The sequence below is a fragment of the Argiope bruennichi genome, chromosome X1 (genome assembly GCF_947563725.1).
Source record: "Argiope bruennichi chromosome X1, qqArgBrue1.1, whole genome shotgun sequence".
Lineage (NCBI taxonomy): Eukaryota > Metazoa > Arthropoda > Arachnida > Araneae > Araneidae > Argiope > Argiope bruennichi.
The window spans coordinates 25,028,704-25,042,403 of record NC_079162.1 but is presented as its reverse complement, the minus strand read 5'-3'; the positions used below and the strand labels follow the sequence as shown (position 1 = coordinate 25,042,403).

General features: G+C 30.8%; 1 protein-coding gene across 4 annotated transcripts in view; it reads right to left on the bottom strand.

The window, feature by feature from the left end:
• Nucleotides 1–1,137: 1,137 nt before the first annotated feature.
• Nucleotides 1,138–13,700, bottom strand: part of LOC129958813 (solute carrier family 2, facilitated glucose transporter member 10-like) — a 66,031-nt gene continuing 53,468 nt past the window's right edge. For all 4 annotated transcript variants that reach the window (XM_056071504.1, XM_056071506.1, XM_056071507.1 and 1 more), the window contains 4 exons: nucleotides 9,922–10,549; nucleotides 7,426–7,548; nucleotides 4,596–4,728; nucleotides 1,138–2,801 (listed from right to left, as the gene is read on the bottom strand). In XM_056071504.1, the coding sequence (XP_055927479.1) occupies nucleotides 2,642–2,801; nucleotides 4,596–4,728; nucleotides 7,426–7,548; nucleotides 9,922–10,549 (1,044 nt within the window). In that variant the 3' untranslated portion in view covers nucleotides 1,138–2,641. The remainder of the gene's footprint in view (nucleotides 2,802–4,595; nucleotides 4,729–7,425; nucleotides 7,549–9,921; nucleotides 10,550–13,700) is intronic.

Genomic DNA, 13,700 nt, shown 5'->3' with positions numbered 1-13,700 from the left:
TATCTGATTCCATTATGTATAGGCTTATTCAATAATATGGACTCAATTTAATTAAATTGTATTTAACGAAGTACAAATTGGACGTGGACAATTTACAAACTAATGAAAAGCTTCAAAGTTTTTAGTACAGTTTTAATGTTCAGTTTTAATATTCCCATTTTCCTGCACGATAAACAGATGTGTACCGCATCACTGCTCAGCAGTGACACTGTTTCGCAGTTCTTCCAGAGTTGTTGGTAGAGATGTGGACGTAAACAACCTTCTTGACCTATCCCTATAAAAAAATGTCAGATGGTGTAAGGTCAGGAAATCTCAGTGAATTGGTGATTGGCGCGGGCGTCCTAGCAATCACTTAAGCAACCATCGCCTTATTGGCCGAGTACGCAAGTATCATCTCCCAAGCGGTGATAAACAAAACTATGGAATTTTCTCTTTCCTTCGATAGTAAACTATTCAACTATCTAATTTACATTTCGTGAAAATTGGGTATTTCTTTTGATCCATCTTTTTGAATAACTTGTATCTAACAATAATTAATGACTTAAACGTATTTCTGGAGGGAAGTTGATTAGAAACTAGGCACAATCCACAGTTGTATTCAATTGGTCCCCGCACCTTAAATGGACTCTACTAATGCCATACAACCACTACAGTTGAATTTTGCCAGTGAATTCATTATCAAGTATGACGGTAGCTGCTGATCGTTTTTTACGTTGATTCGAAGTGCATTGGCAAGTGCAAAATTACCCACGAGGTGGTTTCACTTTCTTCCCGCAAAGCAAATGTGATTGAATCAAATGGAATAAAAAAACACCTTTACACTTTTAGAAGAGGTTACTACCGAAAATCAATGAGTGCACGATAATGAGAGCTTGCTGTGAAACAGTTTTGACCAATTACCTCATCCCAGCATTGCATCAGAAAAATACTTAACCTAACATCGTGTGCATGTTACATTACATCGTGTGTATATTACATTCTGTTAAACATTTCTTAACTCAACAGCTTGGTGACAATATATTCTATTATTTAAAGGACCCTTCATCTGACACCATTGGAATTCTGGTGAGCTCCTACCTGAAATTCAAAGTGTCTGTAAGACTAATACACAATTTTCAAATTAAAAAGAAAGAAGACTTCAAAACGAAACATAATATCTTTATTTAGAAATAACTTCAGAATGAGAAACACAGATAAACCATTTTAAACTGCGTCCGTTTTTTAAAAATAACTTGTTGGTGCCTACTACACTCTTAATGACGTTTCACTCTTAGTTCTGTAATTTAAAATTTTACTTTCGAAACAGAAGCTGATCGCAAAGGCCAGAGTGACCTACAGACAAAATTCCTCTTTCATAGTTAGAGGCGACTGATACATGTCTCTGAAAATAAGCAATAAGTGGAAAATAATGTATCTCAAATCCTGAGACTCTCGAGCGTTATTTTATTGGTTTAGTGGAAAAATTGGTGAAGTGTCACTCCAGCTCTTTGCTATTCTCGTCATCTGGATATATGTTCAACCCCTATCTTAGGCTACATTGTAGCTTTGGATAGAGGCAATAATATGACAAATGTGATTTTGAAATTGACAAATGAAATAAATTTATTTCGAGCCTTGCGTCATTATCAAAAACCAGATTCCGTTTTTCTTGCTAATCATCTTATATTTACTATAAAAAATCAGCCGTCTTCTCAATAGAGTAGAGATCATGGTGGCCTGGTGGCAAGGACTCTGCTGCTAACCGGAGGCTCCATGTTTTAGACCGAAGAACCGCCATGTAAGCGGGTTTGGCGCACGTTAAAATTACCATGGTCACGGGTGTGGCTTGGAAGTTTGGAGAGGGGGTGCCAGCTCAGATGTCAGTCTCTTCGTTTGATCTCTCTCAAAATTACGAGGTCCGTCTCCAAAAGTCCTAGTGTTGCTCTAAAGTGGGACGTTACTGAACAAAAGTAACTTCTGAATAGAGTAGGTGAAAAGTTTGGTATTGGAGAATCAACTGCTCACCTGACTACAGGATCTTTTTTGTTTGTTTTTACTTATTACTAATAAATGAATTCCACAGTTTCAGTGGAAAGTAGCAAAAATTTCTTCCCTGATATAAAGAATTGCAGTACTGTATGATTGCAACATTTTAAGAAATTATTTACAAATTAGTCTATTAAAAATTTGGAAACCTTGTTCCATATCGATTATTTATAAGTAATGCCATTATTATCAAAATTTCTGTTACTTATAATTTAATGTAAATCTATTTATTTTGTTTCAGTAATGAAGTTTTCGTAGTTAAGAGCTAAAAGTGTAATTAATTGCATCATTTAAGTTCAGAAATCAGTGGAGCTTTTAGAAGATTGGTGTTTAATTAATTTTAATTAATTTAATCAATTTGTTTCTTCTTTAAACTAGCCAAAAGCAACCATATAAAGGAGTTTTTAATAAGATGAAAGAATTAGGGGCTATTGCTTTTTTGCGATTCTAAAAAAATATTTCAGAAATAGTTTCATTATGAACAGAGAAGAAAAATTCTTCACATTTTTATCAAAACTTTACAAAATTATTCATATCTTGATTTTGAGATGAAGAGATTCCATGGCAACAGATGCACAAAATACAATGAAGAGTACTTTTCTGTAAAAAGTATTCGTTATGTGTTTGAGCTCGTTCTTTCATTCAAATGTTTATAATTTTGTTGTTCTTGCGATATATTTGTAGATTTCTCGTTCATTGTAAAATTTGCTCTCTCCAAGGTATATTTCTGATGACTTTTAGAAAATGCACATAGTCTTTCCTTTTCTTGTATTAATCTATATAGAAGGAGAAAACAATTTTTAAGGAACAGAGCTTTTGAAGTAAATATAATAAAATTATCTAACTGATTTTCAACTAGAATTATTAATATTTATCGATAAATGCGGATTTTATTATGCCTTCTTACCTTATATGTTTCATATAAAATGCATGAGAAGGAAAAAAAAATGATTACATATCTCTAAAGAACAATTTTAAAAAACTACGGTAGTTTTGAAAAATTAGTCGCCTTTGGTGGCTTGTTCTCCCAGATAGTTGACTTTTCATGCTCTTAAATCACTTATATGGGCTACATTTAAAAAAAAAAATCCATCTTACTTATTCTGAATGAAAAACATGGATCTAATTTAACCAATCTACTATAAATTACTGCGTGTGCAAATTAAAAAGTATATGTACTACGAAATAAAAGCGAAAGGGAAAATCCTACCTCAGAGTTAATGTCCAAGGAAAGCGCTTTTTTTTTTAAAAAAAAAATCTTAATTTGAACATTTGCAAAATTACCTGGTTGAATGTTTTGATGGATGAGTTGAAATTTAATCATAACATTAAAACATTGTTTAAGATTGTGCATCAAATTAAATTTTAAAAATATTAAAAATAAAGAAAATAAAAACGAACGGAAATAAATCTGATGTCATTAAAAAGATAATTTTTTTTTCTTGAATTTTAAGATAATGCAAAAATCATTTTTGTGGGATAATAGTTTAGAAAGATGTGAATATCAGTTTTCGTAAGCAAGTCGTATCGATTGCGTATCTGCAGACGGTTAAGACTATTTTCGAGTTCGATTAAACTTTCTGTTTAACGCGTATGTCTATCAGCTTCATTTCTTTTACATTCCTTTTCCTCTGTCTGAATGGATCTTTCAATGATAAAGCGAGACTTCTTTCTGGCATTTTTAATACTATTTTGCTGTTCCATTAATTAGTTAAGCGAGGCTTTGCATTAAGTGCAGTAGTAAAAACATTCAATGAAGCAGTCGGAAACCTTTATACGACAATTTATTTACATTTGATGTTGCCATTTGATAATAAGTAGTAAGAAGGATTTATGTGTCAGATACGATGGCATTTTAAATATATAGATTCCATCGTTTGGACCAGTTCCTCGGAAGTTCACATCATATCTTCACGTAAGATTCTAGCTGAATAAGAACATCTTTGCCATTTCATGTGAAATGATTCCCAAGAAAATGAATTAGATGAAAATCAAGTAAGACTGTAGGCAAATAATAAGTTTCTTTCTAACTCCAACAGAACTAATATTATTTTTATTTTACACGATCTGCTTCATTCTTAATATTCTGTTGTTCTTGGGCAGTTATTAAAGAACTATGAAATCATTTAAACGAGATTTTAACTACTATTTCCTTGTCGACACGTTTCTAAATGTTGCAGTGCTACGTTCTAATTATTTAAATTTCAGAAGTTTTTTTCCCCATTTTCTAATACATTTCTCTCTCTATGTGTATAACTTTTTAAAAAATTCCATTTTAAAAGGTTATTATGAGTAGCCTTTGGATAACTGCTGATACCATTAACATTTTAATTAATATAATTTACTTTAATAAAATCTACTTAAAGATTTTATGATTGATTAAAAGAAATTAAACACTCAAATCTCAACTCAAAAATTTAAACAATAATATCTTCATTGAATCGTCTATAGCATACTACATTCATCATATAAGAAATTATTCACCAACTTAACTTTGCAGATTTTAGGAAAGTTATTTTTTAAACTGTACCTTAGATAATAAATATATATTTCTTTTCTAAATTAATTACCCTCTGCTAAGAAGTGTATCAATTTCTTCAAGAGACTTGTTCTTTGTTTCAGGAACGCAAAGAAATATGAATATTGCTGCTCCATAACTGATAAAGCCATATCCAACGAATGTTGGTCCGATTCCTACTGCATCTAAAACGACAAAAAGTTTAGCGCAAGTCAAATGAATAGCGACGTATGTAAATGTAAATAGGTCTGAGTGTTTCATATTCCAATATAAATGTGCATACGCTTAAATTTTTAATTATTTATGCTAATTCGATTATATTACTCTGTTATATATTCACGTCATTGCGTTCTTTTATATTATATAGATATAAATTAGTTTTCAAACACTTTTGATGAAAATGTTATCAATCAATTTCTTACAAAAACTTATAAGTTCTATTTATGAAACAAACTAGAAAAAAAAAATGAAAATAAAAATCATATGATGAGATCAGAGAGAAACGTTAAAAATTTTTCAGTATACTCCAATATCAAAAAGTGCAAATGTTTGAATCAATAACACATAATTTGCCACATCAAATTTGTATACACGGTTAGATTTTAAATTAGCTTTTAAATTAACATCAAGAAAGAATTTTTTTTTCAAAATTGAAGAATTTTTTATTCCTTTGAATAGGTTTCTGTAGATTAAGAATTTTGATATTGAAATCCTCATAAAATTGTCAAAATACTGAGAAGAAAGATAAATTGATTACTGTTATTATTATAATAGTTATGGAGTTCAAAAGTTAAGAAGAAACGTTAATAGAATGGAGTTCAAAAGTTTTTTTTTTTCAAAAAATTCCATATTCGTGAGATATTAGTCGAAAATTTGTTAATACTCAGCCTCCACTATGACGACAGTGGATAAAAATTATTTTTGCAAATATGCACCTTGACCTTAATAAAAACCTAATTCGAAAAAAGGTGGTGTGTCGTTCGTAATTTGATCAAATAAGCTTTGGATGTAAAATGTTGTTGCATCTATTTTGTTAAATACATTTTTAAAATGAGGTTGGTACTGATTTTTTTATCAACATTCATTAAAAGAGAGCAGAATCAATTTAATTAAAATATTGAACATTTGCGCTTGCTGAAAGTATTGTTTCATGCATTATTGTCCAAAAGTTAGTTTGATATCACGAATAATATTCAATTTATTGAAACGAAATTTCGCTCACGTAGTTTCGAGACAGCTAACAGTAAAATTTTTTTAAAAAGGAATAAAATTTTTAAATAAGATTAAAAATGGTTTGGGCACGAAACCTATTTATTTAAGAATCATTCGGTTAGCAAAGAATGTGACCAACCCGACGCAAATTTAAAAGCCTTTAATGGGTTTTCATGTTGACAATTAGGTGCTAATAAAAGTTTTTAGTAACAAACCCTATTCCAACAGTTATAATTTTAAATCCTGGAAAGTCTTCTGAGGGGCATAAAACAGGCAATTGCTCTTCATGGAATATTCTAAGCATATTTTGTGTGATTGAGTTCTTGGACTCACTTGCACAATGGTGGTCTTACTGAAAATATCATTTGGTGAATAATTGCTTTGTTCAGAAAACCATCCACAAGATTACCTATGAGTGATATCTCATTGTCATGCATAATAGTTAAATCGTCGACAAATGCTTATTGAAACAGTCTTATTTAAGTTTCAAGAATCTTAATCACTGTGCAGTCACAAAACATGCATCAAAGACATGAAAAGATGTTGTGACTTATGGCATGTTATGACTTATTCTTGTTTTTTAAGTAGCGCCAACTAGGGCCAAGAGTACGACTTAACTACTTCATACATCACATTAGCTTGCACAACCCCTTCTTACGGGGGGCACATTCACAAACCTCACAGATAGAACACAGAAGAGGAACAACCATGTCCGAACCGGTATTCGAACCCGGGACGCCTAGATTACGGGGAAGACGTGCTACCCCTATGCCAGGACGCCGGCATGAAAAGGTGTACGGCAATTCAACATGATTCCTTCCCAAACAAGAATGGCTCTTCAATCGATGTGATCAATCTACCATAAGTTTTAGAGATAGTCGCAAGCACCGTGCTTTCTCCTGATAATGATTTGTCGGGAATCGAAAGGGATATGGATACAACCTTAATCTGCCAGAGAATAGTATTCTTGGTTCCACAAAAACAAACACTCCTTTGAAATGTGTTAAGGGGTACGCGTGCTATCGATCAGTGGGTACAATGGTTCTCCTCAGCGGCTGTTTGCCTTGAAATTAGTGTTCCAATCCTCTCCGCGGAATCGTAAGAGAATTAGTTTCCAGCCGTTAGCTCTCAATGGTGTTAGGATTTAATGCCAGGTATTAAGCATCAGTAGAGCACCATAATTCTTGGTCAACTTTCTTATGATGGTACTTGTATTTTGGAATAGGTTTCGTAATCAGGAAACCACCATTATGGAAATTCTTAACTATTGATTAACGCCAATTTGAAACTGATTAGCTTCAAGTTTCCATCTTAATCCATTGTCTAAACAATCCTGAAAACACAATCAGTCTGTTGTGAGATTTTTCCGCTAAGAACAATACTTTAGATACACAAGTATGAAATTTGGTCAGTTTCTTGAGAAACATTACTTTCTAAATATTTAAAATGCACCTAATGTAGCGTTGATACTTTATTTGTACTGACAATTTTTCAAATCATATAGATATCTTTTTCTTTGAATATCATTGCTGCTATTTTGAATGATTACGAAAAATATAATATTTAAATAGTAATGCATGTATCACTTAGACAAAATAAGATTAATTTTATTTGAAAATGAAAAATTATTTTATGTAGGGTTAATATCCCTCTGGTAATAGTGAACTTACCCAATATATCAAGGAAAGTCAGTGAAACTATGATATTGGATCCCCAGTTTACGCAAGTGGCAACAGAAATAGCTCGACCACGTAAAGAGCCAGGAAATATTTCACTAAGCACCAACCAAGTAACTATAAAAAATAAGTGGAAATCGAATAATCGGAATAAGATAAGATTTTAAAAATATCTTTAATAAATTTCAAGGTAAATAATAAGATCAATTCGAAAAGATTCAAACATGTTTTATGAGGAGTGAAATATAATCTATTATTTCACTCCTCAATTTTGAATAAACTATTACCCAAATCTTCCTCAATACAGAGTATCTATAAAGAAAACAGCAAAGTTCAACATATATTGCATTGAATTTGAAAATTAGTCTTAAATTAGAAAAGCAATGCAGTTTATTTTGCTTTATGCATATAATCGAATTTTGTTCAATTGTGTTATTTGCATTTATTCGTGAAATTAATTATTTAAAACTTTATCATGTTTTATTATTTGAAAATTTAAATTCAGTCTCTAGAAGATATCGTAAAATTAACTTTCTAGAGCAGCGTTTACTGTACAGTTCTTCAATAGGAAAAACTTTCCTTGAAAATGAGAATCAAAAGATGTCAAAAAGGTCTTCCTGTCATCATTGATATCACGCTTATATGGCTATGAATTACTGATAAGAAGCTTGATTTAAAAAACAAAAAGGTTATTTGTTGATACGAGTGAGAGTTCTGGAAAGAAAAAAAATGTATTGAGAAATTTTGAAGAATCAATCCACACCCAAGTCGAACATGGAAGCATGAAAGTAATTTAAACTGTTGATAAGACAATATCTTAAAACAGTGTTTCTCAAACATTTTTTACTTGTGCACCCCTTGACCCATCATCAATGCTCTACGTACAACTGATTTATTATTATTGTTCCTCTACTTACAGATACAGTAATACCACTAATACAGAGTCTTTTTTATATTTGCATATATTACTAACGTTACGCAGTCAACTAAATTATAGATGTAAAATAGTCGTTTACTTCTTTGACAATTTTTATTCTTCAGAATTTTAAGGAAACAATCCTATTTTTATGTTATCAAGATTGCTTTTTAAAAACCATGGCGAGGGTAGCACAGAGAACCGAATAGGAAGACATATAAAAGGGAAAAGAGATTCAGAGAATACATTTTGAACTTATATAGTTTTAAAAAGGAGTTTGCCAACAGAACTTTCTGGTTGTACCGGAAAATAACAGCTTATATATGTATATAATATAAAATATGGGTGATAAAATTACAGTGAATCAGTAGTTTGAAATGAAAGATTATGAAATTATTTTTATAAAATAGATTATTTAGAAATTATTGCGGGCGCACACACACACAAATGATATATATATAATACACACACACACAATGCAAAGGATACATAATGGGTCATTAATAATACCTACAAAAGATTTTATCAATTTCTCTCAATATTTAACCGCGTCCCTCTGACATCGAAATTTGGATAAAAAGGAAAAACGTATCGGATTTTGTAAAAACTATACAATGAAAATTATTTTTTGAAATTAGTATTGACGTTCATTGATTAATTAAATAGTATTATAAATATTATAAATTCTATAATTATTACGTAATTTAATTTATTATTCAATTTTTTTACGAAATTAATACTAGCTGATTTTTTTCTTGAATTACCTGCAGACAGAATTGAGATTAGAGCAAATATCTAAATATCTGAAATGTAATTGTTGTTGTCGCTGGTCACTGGACTAAGTAAAAAATAGGGATAAAACTTGTTATTGATACAAAAAAGAGAAATAGTTCCTTATCTTGATGCCCTGAATGCATTTTATTACATGCAAGATAAAATAGATTTTGATATTACTTAAAATAATAAAAAAAATAATTAATTCCAACGCCAACAGACACGGGGGAAAGGTGTAGCAAAAGCGTATCAGTACCTGGGTGCTAGCATTAGGAACGTTTATCTGAAGCTTTTAAGGAAAATTTGATCAGAGATTTCAATAAAAACATTATACTTTGGGCGACGCTTATTCTTGCTGTGCTGTAGCAATGTGTTCTAGATGATTAGTTTCATTAAATTCGAAAAATTCTTTAAGGTGAAAGTAAAATGTGGTCTTAAAAAATATTCAAGTCCAATAAAAAAATACATAGATTGATTTTAGCGGTATGGTGAAGAGACAAAGAAAGGAGGTACTGGTGTCCCTGGTCTTAGATTTAGAAGTGAAACAAAGACACATCATTGGAAGTTCACTCACCGTAACGAGACAGACAGAAATAATACAATACTCATATGCAATACACACATAAAAAGGAAATGAAGAAATAATGGTAAATTATTTTTTAAAAAATTAAAATCGAATGCACATATATGAGTGCATATTTTGCCCATTGAAAATGTAATCAATCTCTTTAATTATCTTTATCAGTCTTTCAGAGTATTAAAAATGATTAATTTATAGAAAGACTTATAACCATTCTTACCTGGTCCATAACTGATTGCATAAGCGCATACAAAAATCATTAGTGAAACAACTGATGTTATCTTTTTTGTTAGTGACAAATCTGAATTATCTTGTGGTTCTAAACTTGTTTCGTTGGTCAAATCAATTTCAATTGAATTTGTACGAATAAAATTATTAGTTCCTTGTAAAGATAACAATCTATCTGAAGTATTATTATTTTGATCATCGTCGGATTTTCCTGATTCATTCGCTAAACTGTTTCGCACTGATATCGCCCTTTTTTCTAAATTCGATGCCTGATCGCCAGGTTGCAACTGAGGCATGGATTTCAATGCTTCGTCGAAGGTTGTTCGCTCAGTCGAGGTCATCAAATCTGCTTCATTCTGAAAATGCATGATTTTCGAGATATCTCCTTCCGAAAACTGCTTTCTAGAACTGCTCAGTGATGTATTTATATTGTTCACTTGATCAAAATTTTCAATAATAACAGTATGATGAATGACGATGGCTTTTTCGTCTCTTCCTTCAATCGTGCCTACCGTGCCGAGAACCATTATACTTGTTGCCATCAAGAGACTTCCAGTTAAAAGAAGAGTTCTTCGTCCCACTTTATCTACAATAGTAAGAGTTACTACTGTGGACAACACCTAAATTGAAGAAGAAAAATAAAATGTTAAATTTGGGAATGTAAATTGAGGGGACAAAATATTTTAAAATAGTAGAAATAAAAAGTATTCAAAAACACGCTTTTATTAATGTATTAAAAAAAGGAAAATATGGTTTTAATTAAACTTGTGTTCATCAAAACTAGATCATATACGGCACTAAGGAACTAAACTAAGCAAACCGAATTTTAATCACATTTATTGTATGTTTTTATTTTTAGTGAATATTTAGGACTTTTGTTTCATATGATATTAGCGTGGCTTAATTTGTTAATATCATTTTCAAATTTTTAGATACGCAGTACAAAACGCTCAGACAGTCTCAGGCGCCTGAGGCTTTCATTATTTATTTTAAGACCATACTTTTTTTTTTTCAAATTACTTTCAAATTTTTTATTAACAATACTATCCTTTTAAATACACTAATAAAACTGTGTTTTAAATGTTTTATTCTTACTATTTTCTACTTTTTAATATATATTTTACTTTTGATATATTTTAATATAAATTACATAATTCATAATAATAAATAATATAGAATCTCAAAATCAATTTTCCACAAATTCATTATCAGACGGCATTACTCATAAATAATCAAACTTTTATAACAACTGTTTTATAGATAATTATAAAAATATTTAAACTATTTGTTTATCAACAAAAATACTCGCTTTTAAGAAATGTCAGAATTCATCAGAAATTGAATAAAACATTGATTACAAATTTTATTTGTACAAGCATGAAACAATTCAAATCAAATAAAATGTGTAATAATAGCAAAAATAAAAACGGATGAAATTCTTTATCAATATTGTCTAGGTCTTAAAAACTTATGACATTTAATAATGATTATGCAGGGTGCTCTTAAAATTGATATACTATTTAAAATACGCCATATGATCAAAAGTATATGAAAGCTTTTCGATTTACACATTTTTTTCAATTTCCTCAAAACGCTCCATGGCCTTTGAGCTTCTAAAATGTAAAATATATCCTTGAACTTATATATTTGTAGTGAAAATATTCGGTCGAGAGGAATTTAGGGGATGACCAGAAATTGATGAAGAAGAAAATGATGTGGGCTTTCACAGAAACCTAATGATACTTTGGAAATTTCATCAATGGTTTTATTTGCTGTCTGCAATACTTAGACGCATTTTCGTAAAAATATCATCTATATATATTTTCAGAAAAAAGAATTTGAAATAAAAGAGGTTAGAAAAAGTTTCTTATTTAGTGTTTTTGTCTTTAGAAATTTTATTTTTAGGAAGTTAATTTAAGAATTATTTATTTTTCAGTTTCAAAGAAGTTTAGTTTCAACGGAGTGAATTGTGCTTGTTTGACTAGTTTCGTTATATTTTTTCAACCACTTGGACATGGAGTTCTTGTGTGTTTCTTTCTTATATAGGGAGAAGAGAAAATGGTGCATTTCAGCTCAGCCAATAAATAAAAATATATGTTTTCTTCTAGTGAAGATACAAGTGAAAGAAACTCTGAAAACCAGGTAATTTTAAAAACAAAATTTCCAAAACCGAAAACACACTAGATAAATCATTCTTTTTATAATACACATTCACAAAACAACTACTTTAAATGGCATACGAAATTTATGGATAACTTGTCTATGAAGATTCATATTGATATCATTAAATTTTTCCCTCACTGATTATTGAAAGCTCGCAACTCATGTAGAAACTAATAGATTTCTTTAAAACCTTCGTAGTTTCTGGTTTGTATGAAATTTACTGAGGTGGTACATTGCTTTCCTAATCGGCTAACAAGTTTCTGAAAATTCGGTGCTTACTGCGTGAATTATTTTCTTCCCTTTTTGCTATAGGTAATTGCTGTTATTACAATATGCTAATGGATATAATGTTTTGATATCATATGCACATTCAATTTTTCAAGCATATGTAGCATGCTAATATGATGTTTGAAAAATGCTTCTTCATTGTATTCATCAATATCACGCGGACACACTTAAGATTTCCTGTGGTGAGCTAATAAAGAAAGATCCTTCAATCAATTATAATATTAATAAATGTATAATCAATGAAGATTCAAGTTGATAACAAGTAAAGATTCTTGTTTTCATTTTTATTAGATTGACTTCCCGTTTTGAAGCTACAAAAAGGCTATCTAGAGACGGAACTAGCAGTTTTGAACCAATACAAACTTGCGCCAATAAACCTTTATCACATCGGAGTTGCGGTGGCCTTGTGGTAAGGTCTCGGCTTGTGAGCCGTAAGGTTTCAGGTTCGAGACCCGATTTCACCGAAGAAACGTCGTGTAAGGGGGTCTGTTGCACGTTAAATACGTCATGCCAAACGTCCTCCCGCTGGTGTGGTGTGGCGTGGAGAGGGGGGTGCCAGCTCAGGTGTCGTCGTCGTCATCTGACCGCGGTTCAAAATTACGAGGTCCGTTCCAAAATAGCCGTAGTGTTGCTTTACAACGGGACGTTAATATAACTAAACTAAACTAAACCTTTATCAGCGCATCAGTATACCCAACTCTATCGAGAATCGTTTCACTGCAATATATATGACCGAGATCTATCAACCATAAAATCGGGACTCGAACTCTCGATTCTTCAGTCTCAAAATCAAAAATCTGTTCCAAATGGATGCATGATGGGTCGAAGCTACCAGTGAATGACATTATACTTGTTTCCAATCATGGGAAAATCACCAAAAATCATGGGAAGAGTTTCGTGACATTAAATAATTTTTCCTTAAATATAGAATTTCACTTTCCAACTGTCAACTACTGACTAAAAACTAAATAAACTCTGCTGAAATATATTACTTTTGAACAAATTAGGATCATACCCATATTATTAAATTGTACATAATTATACACCTCAAATTGTGAATTTGAGTTGTTATTGACTTTGTTTGTAGCTATTGATAAGATTATTTTAAGTAATTATCCAATCAGTGATGAGAAAAGATTCGTGCAAGAATTATAAAAGACTGCCTTTAGAATTGTGACAAATGAAGCTAATACTGTATATCTTAAAAGAAAAATGTTAAAAAAAATCTTTGAAATTTTCAAAGAAAAATATTTAATTAAAACTTTTAAGAGTCTTTTATATATCTGATTAAAAAATAATTTTTCCATGAATCTCTCTATA